At 32.2% G+C, this 13,106-nt stretch overlaps 1 protein-coding gene across 1 annotated transcript; it reads right to left on the bottom strand.

Moving 5' to 3' along the window:
• Positions 1–8,842: 8,842 nt before the first annotated feature.
• On the bottom strand, positions 8,843–12,797 carry LOC129804165 (luciferin sulfotransferase-like). Its single transcript, XM_055851240.1, has 4 exons — positions 11,977–12,797; positions 9,534–9,734; positions 9,269–9,458; positions 8,843–9,201 (listed from the first exon to the last, which is right to left on the bottom strand). The coding sequence occupies exons 1-4, from the start codon at positions 12,566–12,568 to the stop codon at positions 9,105–9,107; spliced, it is 1,080 nt and encodes a 359-aa protein (XP_055707215.1). The 5' UTR covers positions 12,569–12,797; the 3' UTR covers positions 8,843–9,104.
• Between the last annotated feature and the right edge of the window lie 309 nt (positions 12,798–13,106).

Genomic DNA, 13,106 nt, shown 5'->3' with positions numbered 1-13,106 from the left:
ACCAACTCAATATTCAAAAATATCACTTTAAAAAAAGCAAAGAAACATTGTTAGTACTTCACCACAGCTAAATAAGACTGAAGTAAACATGAAGTTCTGTCATATTTCTCGTAAGCAATTGCTCACACTGAATTTTCAACAGAGCAATTTTAACTCAAATCATATTCAAAATTTAACGTATTTAGTGTTAAAATATTCCAAAAAGAACAGATATTTAGATAGAATTCATTATTCATCAAATTTTGGAATAAAAATCCATAATTTTAATCAATTTATTTTTAGTGTCCAATTTTATCCTCAAAGTGTCCAAAATAAGAAACTGGTCAAAATTATGAGCCCTTACCCTATAGCTCAATCCTTTTTAAAGCGTGGAAAAAATGAATATCCGCAACCGTCTACTTATACATATGTATATGAGTTGGACTATCCGGAATATTTGTATAATTAATTCGCCATAATTTTTCAGAACATATTGAACATTTTTCAATTTTGTGAAAGATAGAATTGGAAATATTGGGACAGGTGGAGTGTAGATGCAAAAAAAAAGTCCTTGTGTCGCCATCATGTGAGTATCATTAGTCAAATGTGAGTTATGGCTAGATTCGCGATATCACCTGCATTCCATCATCAATTTGGGCGTAGAAAATGCATTTTTCTGCAGCATCCGGCGCAACTGGATAAATAATAAATTTATTAATTTAATAGACATATGATTGATTGTTCAGCCACTGGCTTGACAGGTATTGCAGAAAAAATCTAGCCTCATCATACTCAAAATGAAACTCAAACAGAAATTCATGTTCTACATCTCGAATAAAACCATCCCGTACCGATAAATAAAAAAAAATACTCAAAAGGCATGTCCAATTAGAAATGAAGTTTTGATAATGTAAATGTCATCATTGACTTCATCCATAATTTTCAATTGTGTTTTCACATTGTTAGACAAGTTTTGGGCGGGAAAGTGTCCACCAGTTTGAAGACGATAGAATTTTTGGAGGGCAATAACAATGGGAATAATGAAAATGCGCATAAATTTTACGCTTGTGACTCCTCCGGAGAGCTCCATCATTGTTTTCTGTGCCTGTTCGTCAACCCAAAATTCCATGACTTGACGGAAATCCACCGCTGACCAATCACCTTCCCTCCAGCGTTCCTCCAAGTGTGACACCTGGCTGTTCACCTGACTACCGTCATGCCTTCCGACCATTTCTTCCCGGCCACTGAATTTGCCACGAGTGACGGTTAAACGAAGGGGTTGCACTATGCAAACTCCTCCCTTTGCCATTCGGTGCCAAAAATTGATCATCTTTTCGCAGTGTTATCTGCAAAAAAAAACCCATCCTTTTGTGATTGACAGTGATTAGGGAAACGAAACAAAAATAGAGGCAACATCCGTAAATCCAAGTCAATGTGTTAAACTTTCAAGATATTTGGGTATTCATTAATTCACACTGAGTAAACAGGCTTGCGGCTACAAAAGTTTGACAGACTAAAATTGGTAATAAAGTCTTCCAAGCAGATTAGTAGTTATAACTCCTGCCCACTTTCTCATTCAGCTCACAGTCTCTGGGCCATCGATAATAATGAGATCCATTCCCTCAAACCTCTCCTCGCAAAAACCCAACAGGTAAGATAGGATGAAGGATTTCATGCAGAAATACCATAAGTTTATCATGAGTTTTTCGTGTCATTCGCAAAAGTCTACGGAAATGTGGAGAGAGGGTTAATAAAAGGCTTAGGAAGTTTTATTAATCTTCAACTCCATCCCTGCAAAGTCGCAATCTCGGGCCCCAGGAGTATTGGAGGAGGTAGAGAACATCAAATTCCTCTTGGAGCTTTCGTGCCTCGAAAGCTCACAACATCCAAGTTGGAAATGTTGAGCATGTTTCTTCAGATGAAAATATTCTTCAAGGGGCAGATAAATCCCAAAATTAAAGTGAATTTAAAGAAAAATTTCTGATTATTCCATTATTTAAAACATTTGTCAATTTAAAAGGCAAGAGACTAAATTGTGGATGTTTACCAACTCTAAAAGGCAAAAAAGTTAGGTAAACTATGCCAAATTTCCCACAGGTTGAATATTATATTAGAAACAAAATTCTGTATCTGAAATGGAACCAAATTTTAATACAAGTTGATTTTTTTCTCCATTTCTCGAGTGTCATTTTGAACTTTACAGGTTATCTTAGGATCTTTCTGTTGCTAAAAATATATTAATATATTTAAAAATGTTTTGTGTATTATACCGGACACAAAGTTTATTGAAGTTTTTTGACTTATTGGATTCTTTTTTGAGTTATTTTATACAGCATCTCGTTCTAAAGACAAAGTTTGTTTTTCTTCTTAAACATTGCCCAGTATCTAGCAAATGGAGCAAACGAAAGATTTATGACATTTGAGAAATATAGCAAGTGTCCGATATTACAAACTGTTGGAAATGTGGAACAGTTCTCTACATTCCGAAACGTACAAAAACATACAAAAAGAATTATTTCGTAACTTTTGAAAGAGTTAAATGAATTTTCAAAAATGCATCATAGAGCGAGTGCTCTACCACTTGACTCATTGAGTGCCCATTGATATATTAATGGATTCGTGTTTATAGAGGGGGGCTCTAAAGTTCCGGATTTTGAATTTTCGTAGCATTCAATTTTCTTCCCAGAATTAATTTTTGTATGTCAAGCCCAATGTTCAAATTATTTTTTAAGTCGATTTATTATGCAAAACGATTTTGAGATCGAGTTTAAATTAAGTTTCTTAACCAAAATTCTTTACAATTTTAATTTTAAATTACTTTTTCGAAATAAAAATCTCTTAAAGGACCTTAATTTGTATACTACTTTGCAAGCTCCATCTTCGAAATATTTTCAAAACTATGTGCGTGTTAAAATCATCTGTTTTGTTTTTGTTAGGATTTTTAAAAACAAATAATATGTAAAACTAAATAATTAGGAAATACTTAATATCAATATAATCTAATGATTATCATCTTGACATAATAATTCGATATGCTTACTCATAAGGTTATGTTTCCTGTCATGCCTGTTATGTTAATTTGTGATTAGTGCCTCCATGTAGTTGAGTTTTTATAAAAGAATAGTATACTCCATCTCTGAATCCTTTTCTAATTTTAATCACATACTTTTTATTTAACTTGTTTTAAATCAATGAAATAGTCGTTCGTTAACTTTCACTACGATTTGGAAAAAATATATCAGCAAACTTTATAATTTAGCCGAGACACTACTGAGGGATTATAGGGTAAGTGAACCAAATTTCAGTAGCTTGCAATTTCGGCCACTTTTTTAGTTACTCAAATTTCTATGAGTTTCTAGTTCTTGTATACTCTAGTATAATCTTTCAAAAAAAATAACAGAAAATAGCGCTTCGATATGATATGAAAAAGACTGGAAGAATTCCAGAAAGGCAATAAACTATAAGAATCAATGTGGCCGATATAGGCCACCAAAGCTATGCCTATATTTTTATTCATTTTAAAATATATTAAGAACGATAGATAAATTCTATAAGAACAAAAAAATCAATATGTATTAAAAATATTACATTTCAAACTTGAGACTTTGGTGTTTGCATGCAACAATGCCGAAATTTAGCATAGTTACCCTGACAGGCGGCAGATAGATTTTAACTCAAAAACGAACTAGGGTAAATTAAGCTAATTCAAAACCTACTCCAAATGGAAATTTTTCTCTATTCCAAATGGAAACGTCATTGCTTTCATAATAAATACAGAACTATATTACTATATTTATATATTTTCCATACCACAGTTTCATTATTTAGTTAATTTTGCTCTAAATAAAGCAAAAATCCATTCATATTCACAAATTTTAATTTGTTAATTTCTCAGAAAAATTAAAAGTGTACCTTTTCACCATCGAATTTTTCATCGACCGACCATGTTTTCCAATGAAAAACACAATAAGGAGATTGTTGTTTATTCGTTTTGTTTAACATTTATGTCATATTTCTGGCTAATTTTAGTTAAATTAGTTAAATTAATAAATTAGTTAAATAAATAGTTAAATTAAGTGCTAATTTTAGTTAAATTAAGTGCTAATCTTTATTGTTAACAGTAGTGAAAGTTTTCAAATGAAATAATTACTTATTTCGTGAACAAAAAGTGTTTTTCTGAAGTGTCTGCAAATGCTTCAATAGGAAACCCCGGAAATATAATTGTTTGGAGAGCTTTTCTTATTGTTTTGAATGGGAAGGGAGAGGCCAGGAATAAGAACAAGTCCTGCATTCAAGAGCAACTTAACAAAGTTTTGGAAGCTTTTCGTCGCGGTTTCACTTACACTCTTTGTCTCCAATTAGAAACTTTCTCTTGTCTCCATTTGGATTAATTTGTTTTCAATAGAAGCATTTTACACTCGCGTATTTTTCTTGCATTTAAGAAGTTTTCAAATTATATCTAAAGAATTTTCACTAAACAGTAACATTCTAGAAGAGTCAAGGAGCAATTTTTTTGTTATTCTTTTTAGAAAAAATATGAACTTAATATGTTAAATCTTCTGTCAAAGTTAAAGCGTCTGGAAATAGTTTTGAATTGGTACATTTACCGTACAATGCGACATTTTTCAAAAATAACATCTGCACAGCACGGTTGGGTGTGTTAGGTAGAGCACCCGTTCAATCGAAGCCTTATTTTTTTAATTTATATTTTAAACAATTCATGACAAATAAATCATGAATTACGTGATGAAATTTATTTGACGAATATTATTTCCTCGTCCTAAAATAAAATACACAATTTTTCTGAAGGAATTAACAGCCTCTGAGATATCTTACTGCCTTCCTTGAGGGATTAGTCTTGTTATATCAGCGAATTCTTCGTTATTTGACAAGGAATTTGGCTTTCGCTCTCATGCCATTTGGGCTCCTGCAGACTTTTGCGTCGAAAGGCAGTGCGTGAGGCAGACAATTGGTGAGAGAGAAAACCCATAATTAAATTGTAATAATATTTAAAATGTTGACAGTCTATGATTAAATGATTAAAATAATAACACAATGCCGTTGATTCTTAGCCGTATGTTTTGAACCTTTCCGCCTTCTTACCATTGTACTCCTTCTCTTTGGTTTCTCCCTCAACTTGGTTTTATTTTCCGAGTCCACCAAAAAGATAGTCAACATTACAGATGATACAACACCAAAGGCAAATATTCGAGTCCCATGTTCTCTAACCACTTTAGCCTTATTCTTGTGTGTAGATATAGAGAGGGGGCGGCACAAAAAATCAACCATGTAGAAAATTTATGGACACCATTGTTGGAATTTTTGCATATTTTAAGTGAATTTAATATTATATTTTTTTAGGCCAGTCTATGCCTGAGAAGACTCACTCCCTCGTTTTTTTCTACTATTTATTACCATTTTTTCTGGATTAAAATTATGATATTTTTTTCTTAAATTAGAAGAACAATAATTTAGAAGGTTCATGTAGTTAGTTGATTTTATTATTGCAATATCCCCTGCAACATTATATTATAAAATAATTAAGAAATTATTAGATAGTTATTTTAGTATTTGTCTATTTGTATTTTTCCATCCAATTTTCCAAAGGTTACCAAAAGATGAGCAAAATCAGAAGTGAATCAACAGATGAAATTGCAATGGTACAACTTGGCTCCCAGCATAAAGTTATCATTATTTCATCAAAACTTCCATAGTTATTATCAAGTTGGAACCATGAATATTTAACTACAACCCTCTCAAATCCTCCGCCACATCCGTCGACAGCCCGACAGACCATGAGGCCCGAAAGATGCCAAAATCAATCTTCATTCTATATGATGTTCATGCTGAAAAATTTAATAGTAGTGCATTGCATTGTTCTCTCCCCCTTTTTTTTTGCAATGGGATCTCTCAATGTACCATCATCCATCTCATTGGGGGTAATTACAGAGTCTCTGGGGGCCCAAATCAACAATAATTCAAAGTAAAACAAGCGATTAACATAATACCATCTTGTCAGAAGCAATTAGATTGTCGTTGGTGATTTTTTTTTTACCAGACCCTTTCAGTGCCTTGGTTCTTCCTGTCGAATGGTCAATCTGCACAAACACTGTCGTCCCGGCGAAGAGAACAAAGTTCAATTGCCGCAAATTTCTTGACCATGGATCTTTTTCTCTTTTTGCTCTTAAAATCCGGATTTTGCCTTGTATGGAATTAAAAAAAAATAATGGAAGAGACAAAAGGAAAAGTTGGTCTTGTTTTGAAAACAAACTTAAGGTGTAACGTAAAGTATCCTAACTCGACCGGGTTCCTCGACTCGACCGGTGGGTCAATTTTTGAATGTTTTATGGTAAATTTCGTCAATTTCTATGAATTTGTCACTGGATCGTATTACTCATGGAATAATTGACGTATTAATGTTAGATCATACGCAAAATATTACAGCAAATATAAATAAATTGAATAAATAAATCTACCGGTCGAGATGAGGAACCGGTCGAGTGAGGGCATTTTACCTTAATTGCTTGAACATAATTAAAAGAAATATGTATACGAAAACTGCGATTTTTCATTTCGAATACCGCTAACTTATCTATATCAGTCTCACCTGCAAAATAGAGACAAATCTGGTAGAATGCATAAAACTTTTCTTCAAAATAATATCAGTTTCGAACAGATTCATTCTAGATTTTGAATTGATACCGATTTGTCAGCCATGAAAAATTCAAATAGCAATTAAAAATCCAATTTCAATAGAATTTATTTATAATAGGATTTAATAGGATATATGGCCCAATTCAAGGCCATTAAAATTTATAATTAAAATTTTGACAGAGGTTGGGTTTAACCACACATGAAAGAATTGCTATAAAAATAAATTTACTGATAATACAAAATAGGACTTAATACATATTTAATTGCAATACAATTTAGATTAAAAAAATATACACCTCACGCATGGGAAAAAAATATTTCGCAAAATTTTTTGTAAATGTTTGTGATTGCCTGCTGGAGATTTACGAAATTTTCATAAATTAACTCACTAAAAAGTTAGGAATTCACAAACATTTACAAAAAAATTACCGAACTAGTTTTAATGTCCTTCATTGAACCGAGTAGGATCTCAGTGGCGCAATAGGCAAGACCGTTGGGTCTTGGGCGGATGAGGTCTTTGACTTGACTTCCAAAGTTGTGAGTTCGAGTCCCGTCCGGTGCAAATAACTGAATGTCAAAAAAGACATTTTGTGTTAACACGTAATAAAATGCACTGCCTCTGTCCAAAACACTTTGGGAGCATGGAAGAAGCATCCACATTGCAAGAAGGGTGCTCCTGGGCGATCTACGATCAGCAGATTCTTTCAACACGGGACATATGACAATATGATTGAATTGTGATAAATATATCACGATACGATTAATAACAATAATCGAAATGAGTCAGCATTCATCTTAGTAATAGAACTCGTACGATAATCTAATAACCAATTAAATTTTGATCAAAATTTAGAAATATGTAATTGATAAACGAATCTTTAAAGCATAACATGTGTGATTAATTGACAAACTATACCGAGTTTTTAACAATATTCAAGAGAACGGGGTAATATTTCGGACACCTTGCGCCCACTTGAGCAAAATATCGGACACTGCAAGTAAGTTGTAAAATTATTATCGAATATTTATTGAGTACAGTATTCCTTCCGAATACTTATTCTATTCAAAATTTATAAACAAAAATACCTTAATTTTTTTAATATTTTAAATTGAAATGATATAATTTAAAGTTTAGTGTTAAAACGGTTTAAGTGAAGTATAAATAATTTGACTACGATGTTTTTAAATAATATTGTTAGTATTGTAATTTGGTTTGCGAATATAGAATAAAATTTCCCATATGGATCAGGTTTCTCGTGTAAAGATAGATCTTTTGTTAAGGGTTTACGAGTCATATTATTAATGCAATATCGTTCGCTTGTACTATTTCGCAAAATTGTAAAAAAAAGTTTTTAAATTTCTATATTAAACAATCCCTACAGACAAAATAAGCGCCGCATTTACGAACAAGATGTTATGTAAAAAGCTTTGGAAAAATTCCTAAAGGAAAACAACTACAACAACCTGTAGTACGATATTTCATACAAGGTGGACGAAATTACATTTTTCTATATAATATGGTCTCCGATATGGTTCTTAAATCAATGTCTAGGGGAAGGTACTCTCCCTTCGAATGTTCATGTCCTTGAATAATGTGAATTTTCTTTTATTTTTCTTAAGAGACTTACACATTTCTATTAAACATTATTTAGTTTATTATCAATTATTGATAATTATGTCATAATTATGTGTAAGTGTCTCAGGAAAAATAAAAGAAATTCATTTTATTCGAAGACATGAACGTTCGAAGGGAGAGTAATTTTCCCTATATTTTATCCATTTTTAAATTATAATATTTTAAAAAATATATTAGATAAAACAAAGATAATCAATTACTTTTATTGTCCTAAAAGAAACTTGTGCAAAAGTAGTAAAAAAATCATTTAAAAATTTATTAAATAAAGGTTAGTTAAATTGATACTCATTCCGAACGCGTGTGAAATACTATCCTACTTAGAAGTGATCACGGTTTTCAAATCTTGTAAAATTAATAACTACTTTTCATTTGTGTTAAAATCTTTCTGACTGCTTAAACTTTTTTCTTCAGGAAAGTTAATTTAATTCTGATAGCACCATCAATCTGTCATTCAGTCAGTGACAAGCCCCTCGAAAGATTGTATCGATTGTACTGCAGTACAATTCAATTTTGCAACATGTTTGTGATTTTTTCCCTGGACTGATGAACATTAATTGAATTACTGAGGAAAAATATTGTTCAGTGTATATTTTTGTCCAAAGTCACAACATCAACTTTTCAGCAACATAAATACAATTCTCGGTCATTCTTTCCATTGTAACAGCATTTTTGTGCCACATGGCAACAATTGCATTTTAATGAATGTCTGCACAGCACAATTGGTCAGCGCATTTAATTACAGCGTTCACAATAATTGCATCTATTCAGTTGATATTGTCAAACATCGGAAGAAATGCTTTGGCAAAATAAAAGAATCCACTACGTTGCTTTTCAATCAATCTGACACGGAACACGATGCGTCGGTTCTATCACAAGATTTTTCTTCTTGCAAAAGATGCAAGATGATGCCAAATGGGGAATTCCTCTGATGTCTTTTAAAGAATGGAAATAAGATAAGTGGAAGAACAATAAATTAATCAGTGAAAAATCTTTTATTGCCTAGTGTCTTCGAATTTAAAGTCACTTCCACTGAGTTCATTCATGGACCACTTGTTGAACTTTTCAATCCATTCTGCAGACATTTCTGATTTATAGCCACCCACTTCGCCTTTTCGCACGAATCTGTAGGTGTGATCCTGCCAATCTTGATAAACACCAGTGAAATGTTCGATTTTAATTTTATCATTCTCTGCAACAGAAGCAACAAGGAGAAATTATACCCTAAGCATAAGGATATAGGAATTCGGCAAAAATATACAAATACCTCTCATTGATTTGAATGAAAGATGATCTTTGAGTTCATCAATCTTTTCTGTAGGATATTCCTTGCCCAGGAAGGTGCATGTTTTTCTGATGACAGCATCTAGATCGCGTTTCATCTCCTCAAAAGTTATAAACAAAATATTATCCTCATCTTTTGTATTCCAAAAGTCCAGCACGTGACTGTGAAAAGGGCAGTACATCGCTAAAAATGAAGAACATAATTACTTTAATTTTCATTTTGACCGCTGTGCTTTTCGAAACTCTTATAAAACCGTAGATATAGGTGATTTTGCTCCATCTTCTATATAATTATATCACGCTTTCCATTACGAGTAATTATATCACGATACTGTTTATCATGTTCGATCGGTAATGACCGTTCTTAAATGCTAGAATTAATGAAAAGCTTGCAAACAGCAGGGTAAAGTCATCCCTGGGCGGTTAAGTCATCCATATCTACAGATGTGTTTATTTTTTTAAGTTTAAAAAATAAGCATAGGGTAATATGGTGTAATTTGGAATCATGTCTAATATGGAACTTTGAGATATTATGACAGTTTTATATGAAAAAAAGGAAAAAAACAACGAAGAAGTGCTATGGAATGGAAAATCTTGTATTTGTACGTGTTTTCTTGTTTTTTATTTGCTCATCTGAAACTCTGAGAAAATCTCAAAATTCTTAATTTCACATGATTCCGAATTACCCTGTCTTACCCTACATAAGATTATCGTAAGAAAAACAACTTCGAAGAATGTTCAGATTCATATACGATTAAGCGAGGTAAAGCATTCAGTGTTATGGGTCCAAACCGACTTGAAGGGGGGCAATAAATAATAACGTAACAAAACCTTAAACTCAGAACTGAAAAATATTGACGGAGTGTTCTAGCCTTGCGATACGTTCGAATTCATCTGATTCGATATATTCTTAAAGTAAGATAATATGATCTTAACGTAATGTCATATTATTTGTCTAGATTAATAATGTTCTTTATTAATAGGTCCTACTAATTGACGAATTTGAGCATTACATGAGATAATATTCTAATAATTTTAGTTTTTTAGCGTCTATGTGCTAGACGTCAAAAAATTATCTTTTAGAGGAAATTTTCTTTAAAAAATATTTTTTTAATGCTCCTATGTAGAGGCCCCTACTGACTTATAAATGATTTTAATTGATTTAAACATTTGTTAATGAACTACCAAAAATATCTCTTACGTAATACTATTTAAATTTTGAGAAAAATAAATAATAATTTCATACTAGCCTCTTGATATTGATTCAGTCTTATATAGCCTTAATTTACCGGCAATGAGTGATGAAAATCGTTCCAACATTGTAATATGTACGGATTCTTTAACTAAGGTATTTAGCGATGAAAGTGATTAAGAAAAATCCCGTCTTCACAAATTCTAAGTTTTTATTAAGATTTTTAATCATCAATCATATTTACCTGCTTATAAAAATTAATTATCATTCCTTTGTAGGTTTATTTTCAATTAAAATCGGTTTAGATATGCAATAATCGTTTTAAAAAGCCCGGTGATATTAATAATAATTACCTTAATATAGTATTAATAGAATCACGATCATTTTCGTATAGCCTACGTATGAAAAATCGATTTTGACAATTTTCAAAAGAAAACCGGAGTTTAAAGAGAAACACAACGAATTCTTTAAATATTTTAGAAAACATATTTTTGGACGGAAAATCCGGATATAAACAAAATTAAATCAATGACAGTGATACGCAGTAGATTTTTGTCGCGGTCACATGAAACTCAGAGTCGAAATTATTTACACACATTCGGCCTTTGACCCTTATGTTAGTCAACCAGGGTTCTTTTTTGGAAATACATCTGAAAAATATTAAAAATTAGATCCTGCGATTAGAAAGTTGAAATTCATACATAATATTTATATCGCTGAAATAGTCAAAACTGGATAATCAATCATTAAGAGTTAATTGAAACTTATTTTGTAATTAAAAAACCTTTCAAGAATTTATTTGGTTGCGAAACACGCCCTTTTTGAGCTATTTTGTTTATCTTTAAAAGAAATTGTTAAAATGATATCAAGCTTAACGAAGGTAATCCGATTTATATTAAGTCCTAAATAACAATTTACTTACTTTTCGAAGACTTAAAAGTCAATTACACGAAGTTGAATTTTAGTTTAGAATTTTAAAAATCGCGATTTCAAAACATTTTTTTAGTATAATTTCTGTATAAATAAGCATAGCTTTTTGTAAAATGATATGCCCCTTCTAGACACCGATAATTGCGTATAACTTATTGTGAGTATGCAGTGTCATTGACTCCCATTAGATCATAACATAACGACCTTGTAAATCAAATTGAAGTAGCTTCAAAGATCAGTCCATTTAGGTCACAATAAATCTTAAGTGTATACACGATTTTAATCTTTGTTGACAAATACTTACCGTAGTCATTGATAAAGAGATCTAGAAAATCATCAAGACTCCCGGTGTAGCGTCCCATATTCCTCCAATGATGGAAGAATGACACAGCTGCATCTTTTGGATTCCTGGCCACGTAAATAACTTTACTTTTTGCACGCCAAAGTGATCTTGGGAGAATATGCGCTGGGAGATGACTCTTGATGTACCTCTTGGACGTCATGTTGTTAAACTTTCTTATTGACTCGCCCCTTTCACCATTCGGTAGGTACATGACTTCAAAGTAGGGGAAACGCTCAAATAAGTCAGTGTTGCGAGCAGTTTCAAAGTCGAGGTTATTATCCAGCAACCAAACCATCTCCTGAGTCCAAGTAGTGCCACATTTTGGGAAGCTTACCACCCAAATATCACTTGAACGGCATTCAAAAGATTTGATCTCGGGATACAAAGTGGCAAATTGTGGGCCCAAGACGAAAGGCTTCATCAGCCATTTCTTTGCCAAAGGAATATCTTCCGGAATATCGGTATCGTTAATTTTCGTCAACTGAAGGGGACGACTAACCGTAAACTTTCTGGTGATGCTGTTACCGGGTATATCATCGTAGGTCACAGGCATATTGGGAAAACTGGTCACCGAGAACTAGGCACTGATCGTGGCTACTAAACACAAGGCTCAAATGCAACTGAAGATTATTTTCAAGTACTCTCACAGTTGAACAATCCAACAAATGTGTGTATCTTATGTTTACTTTCACTTTATTGACTGTTCCAAAAAGCAGAGATAAGCATGGATTTGAGAATGTGTCTGAACATCCAACACAGACTCCAAGTGACTAAAGTGAGAAGAGAAAATCCAGCATACACAAAGCTGGTTTTGCAAAGGGGCTAACCACTGGGATATTATTAGGTATATTAAGAATTTAATTGTGTCAGAAAGAGCAAAAAAACATGTTTAAATACGGAAATGTATACACTATAGACTTTTTTGTTGTGAGCAAATTTATTCTGAATTTATTTTTTAAATATAAAATTAGATTGTATAAATATGATTATACTCTTAAGAGACATGTTAGCTTTATTTCACTTGTTTTCGAGTTGACACAGAAAAAAAATCATAAAATTGTTCGTAAATGTTTGAGGATTCCTCCTGGAGA

This window comes from Phlebotomus papatasi, chromosome 2 (genome assembly GCF_024763615.1).
Source record: "Phlebotomus papatasi isolate M1 chromosome 2, Ppap_2.1, whole genome shotgun sequence".
Classification (NCBI taxonomy): Eukaryota; Metazoa; Arthropoda; class Insecta; order Diptera; family Psychodidae; genus Phlebotomus; species Phlebotomus papatasi.
This window is presented reverse-complemented; position numbering and strand designations above follow the sequence as displayed.

Coding starts and splice junctions, on each gene's coding strand:
- LOC129804165 (XM_055851240.1), bottom strand. CDS start 12,568: ATGCCTGTGACCTACGATGATATACCCGGTAACAGCATCACCAGAAAG. Junction 9,735..11,976: donor TCTCTTTATCAATGACTACG/GTAAGTATTTGT, acceptor CTTCATTTTTAG/CGATGTACTGCCCTTTTCAC. Junction 9,202..9,268: donor TTTAAATTCGAAGACACTAG/GCAATAAAAGAT, acceptor ATTCTTTAAAAG/ACATCAGAGGAATTCCCCAT.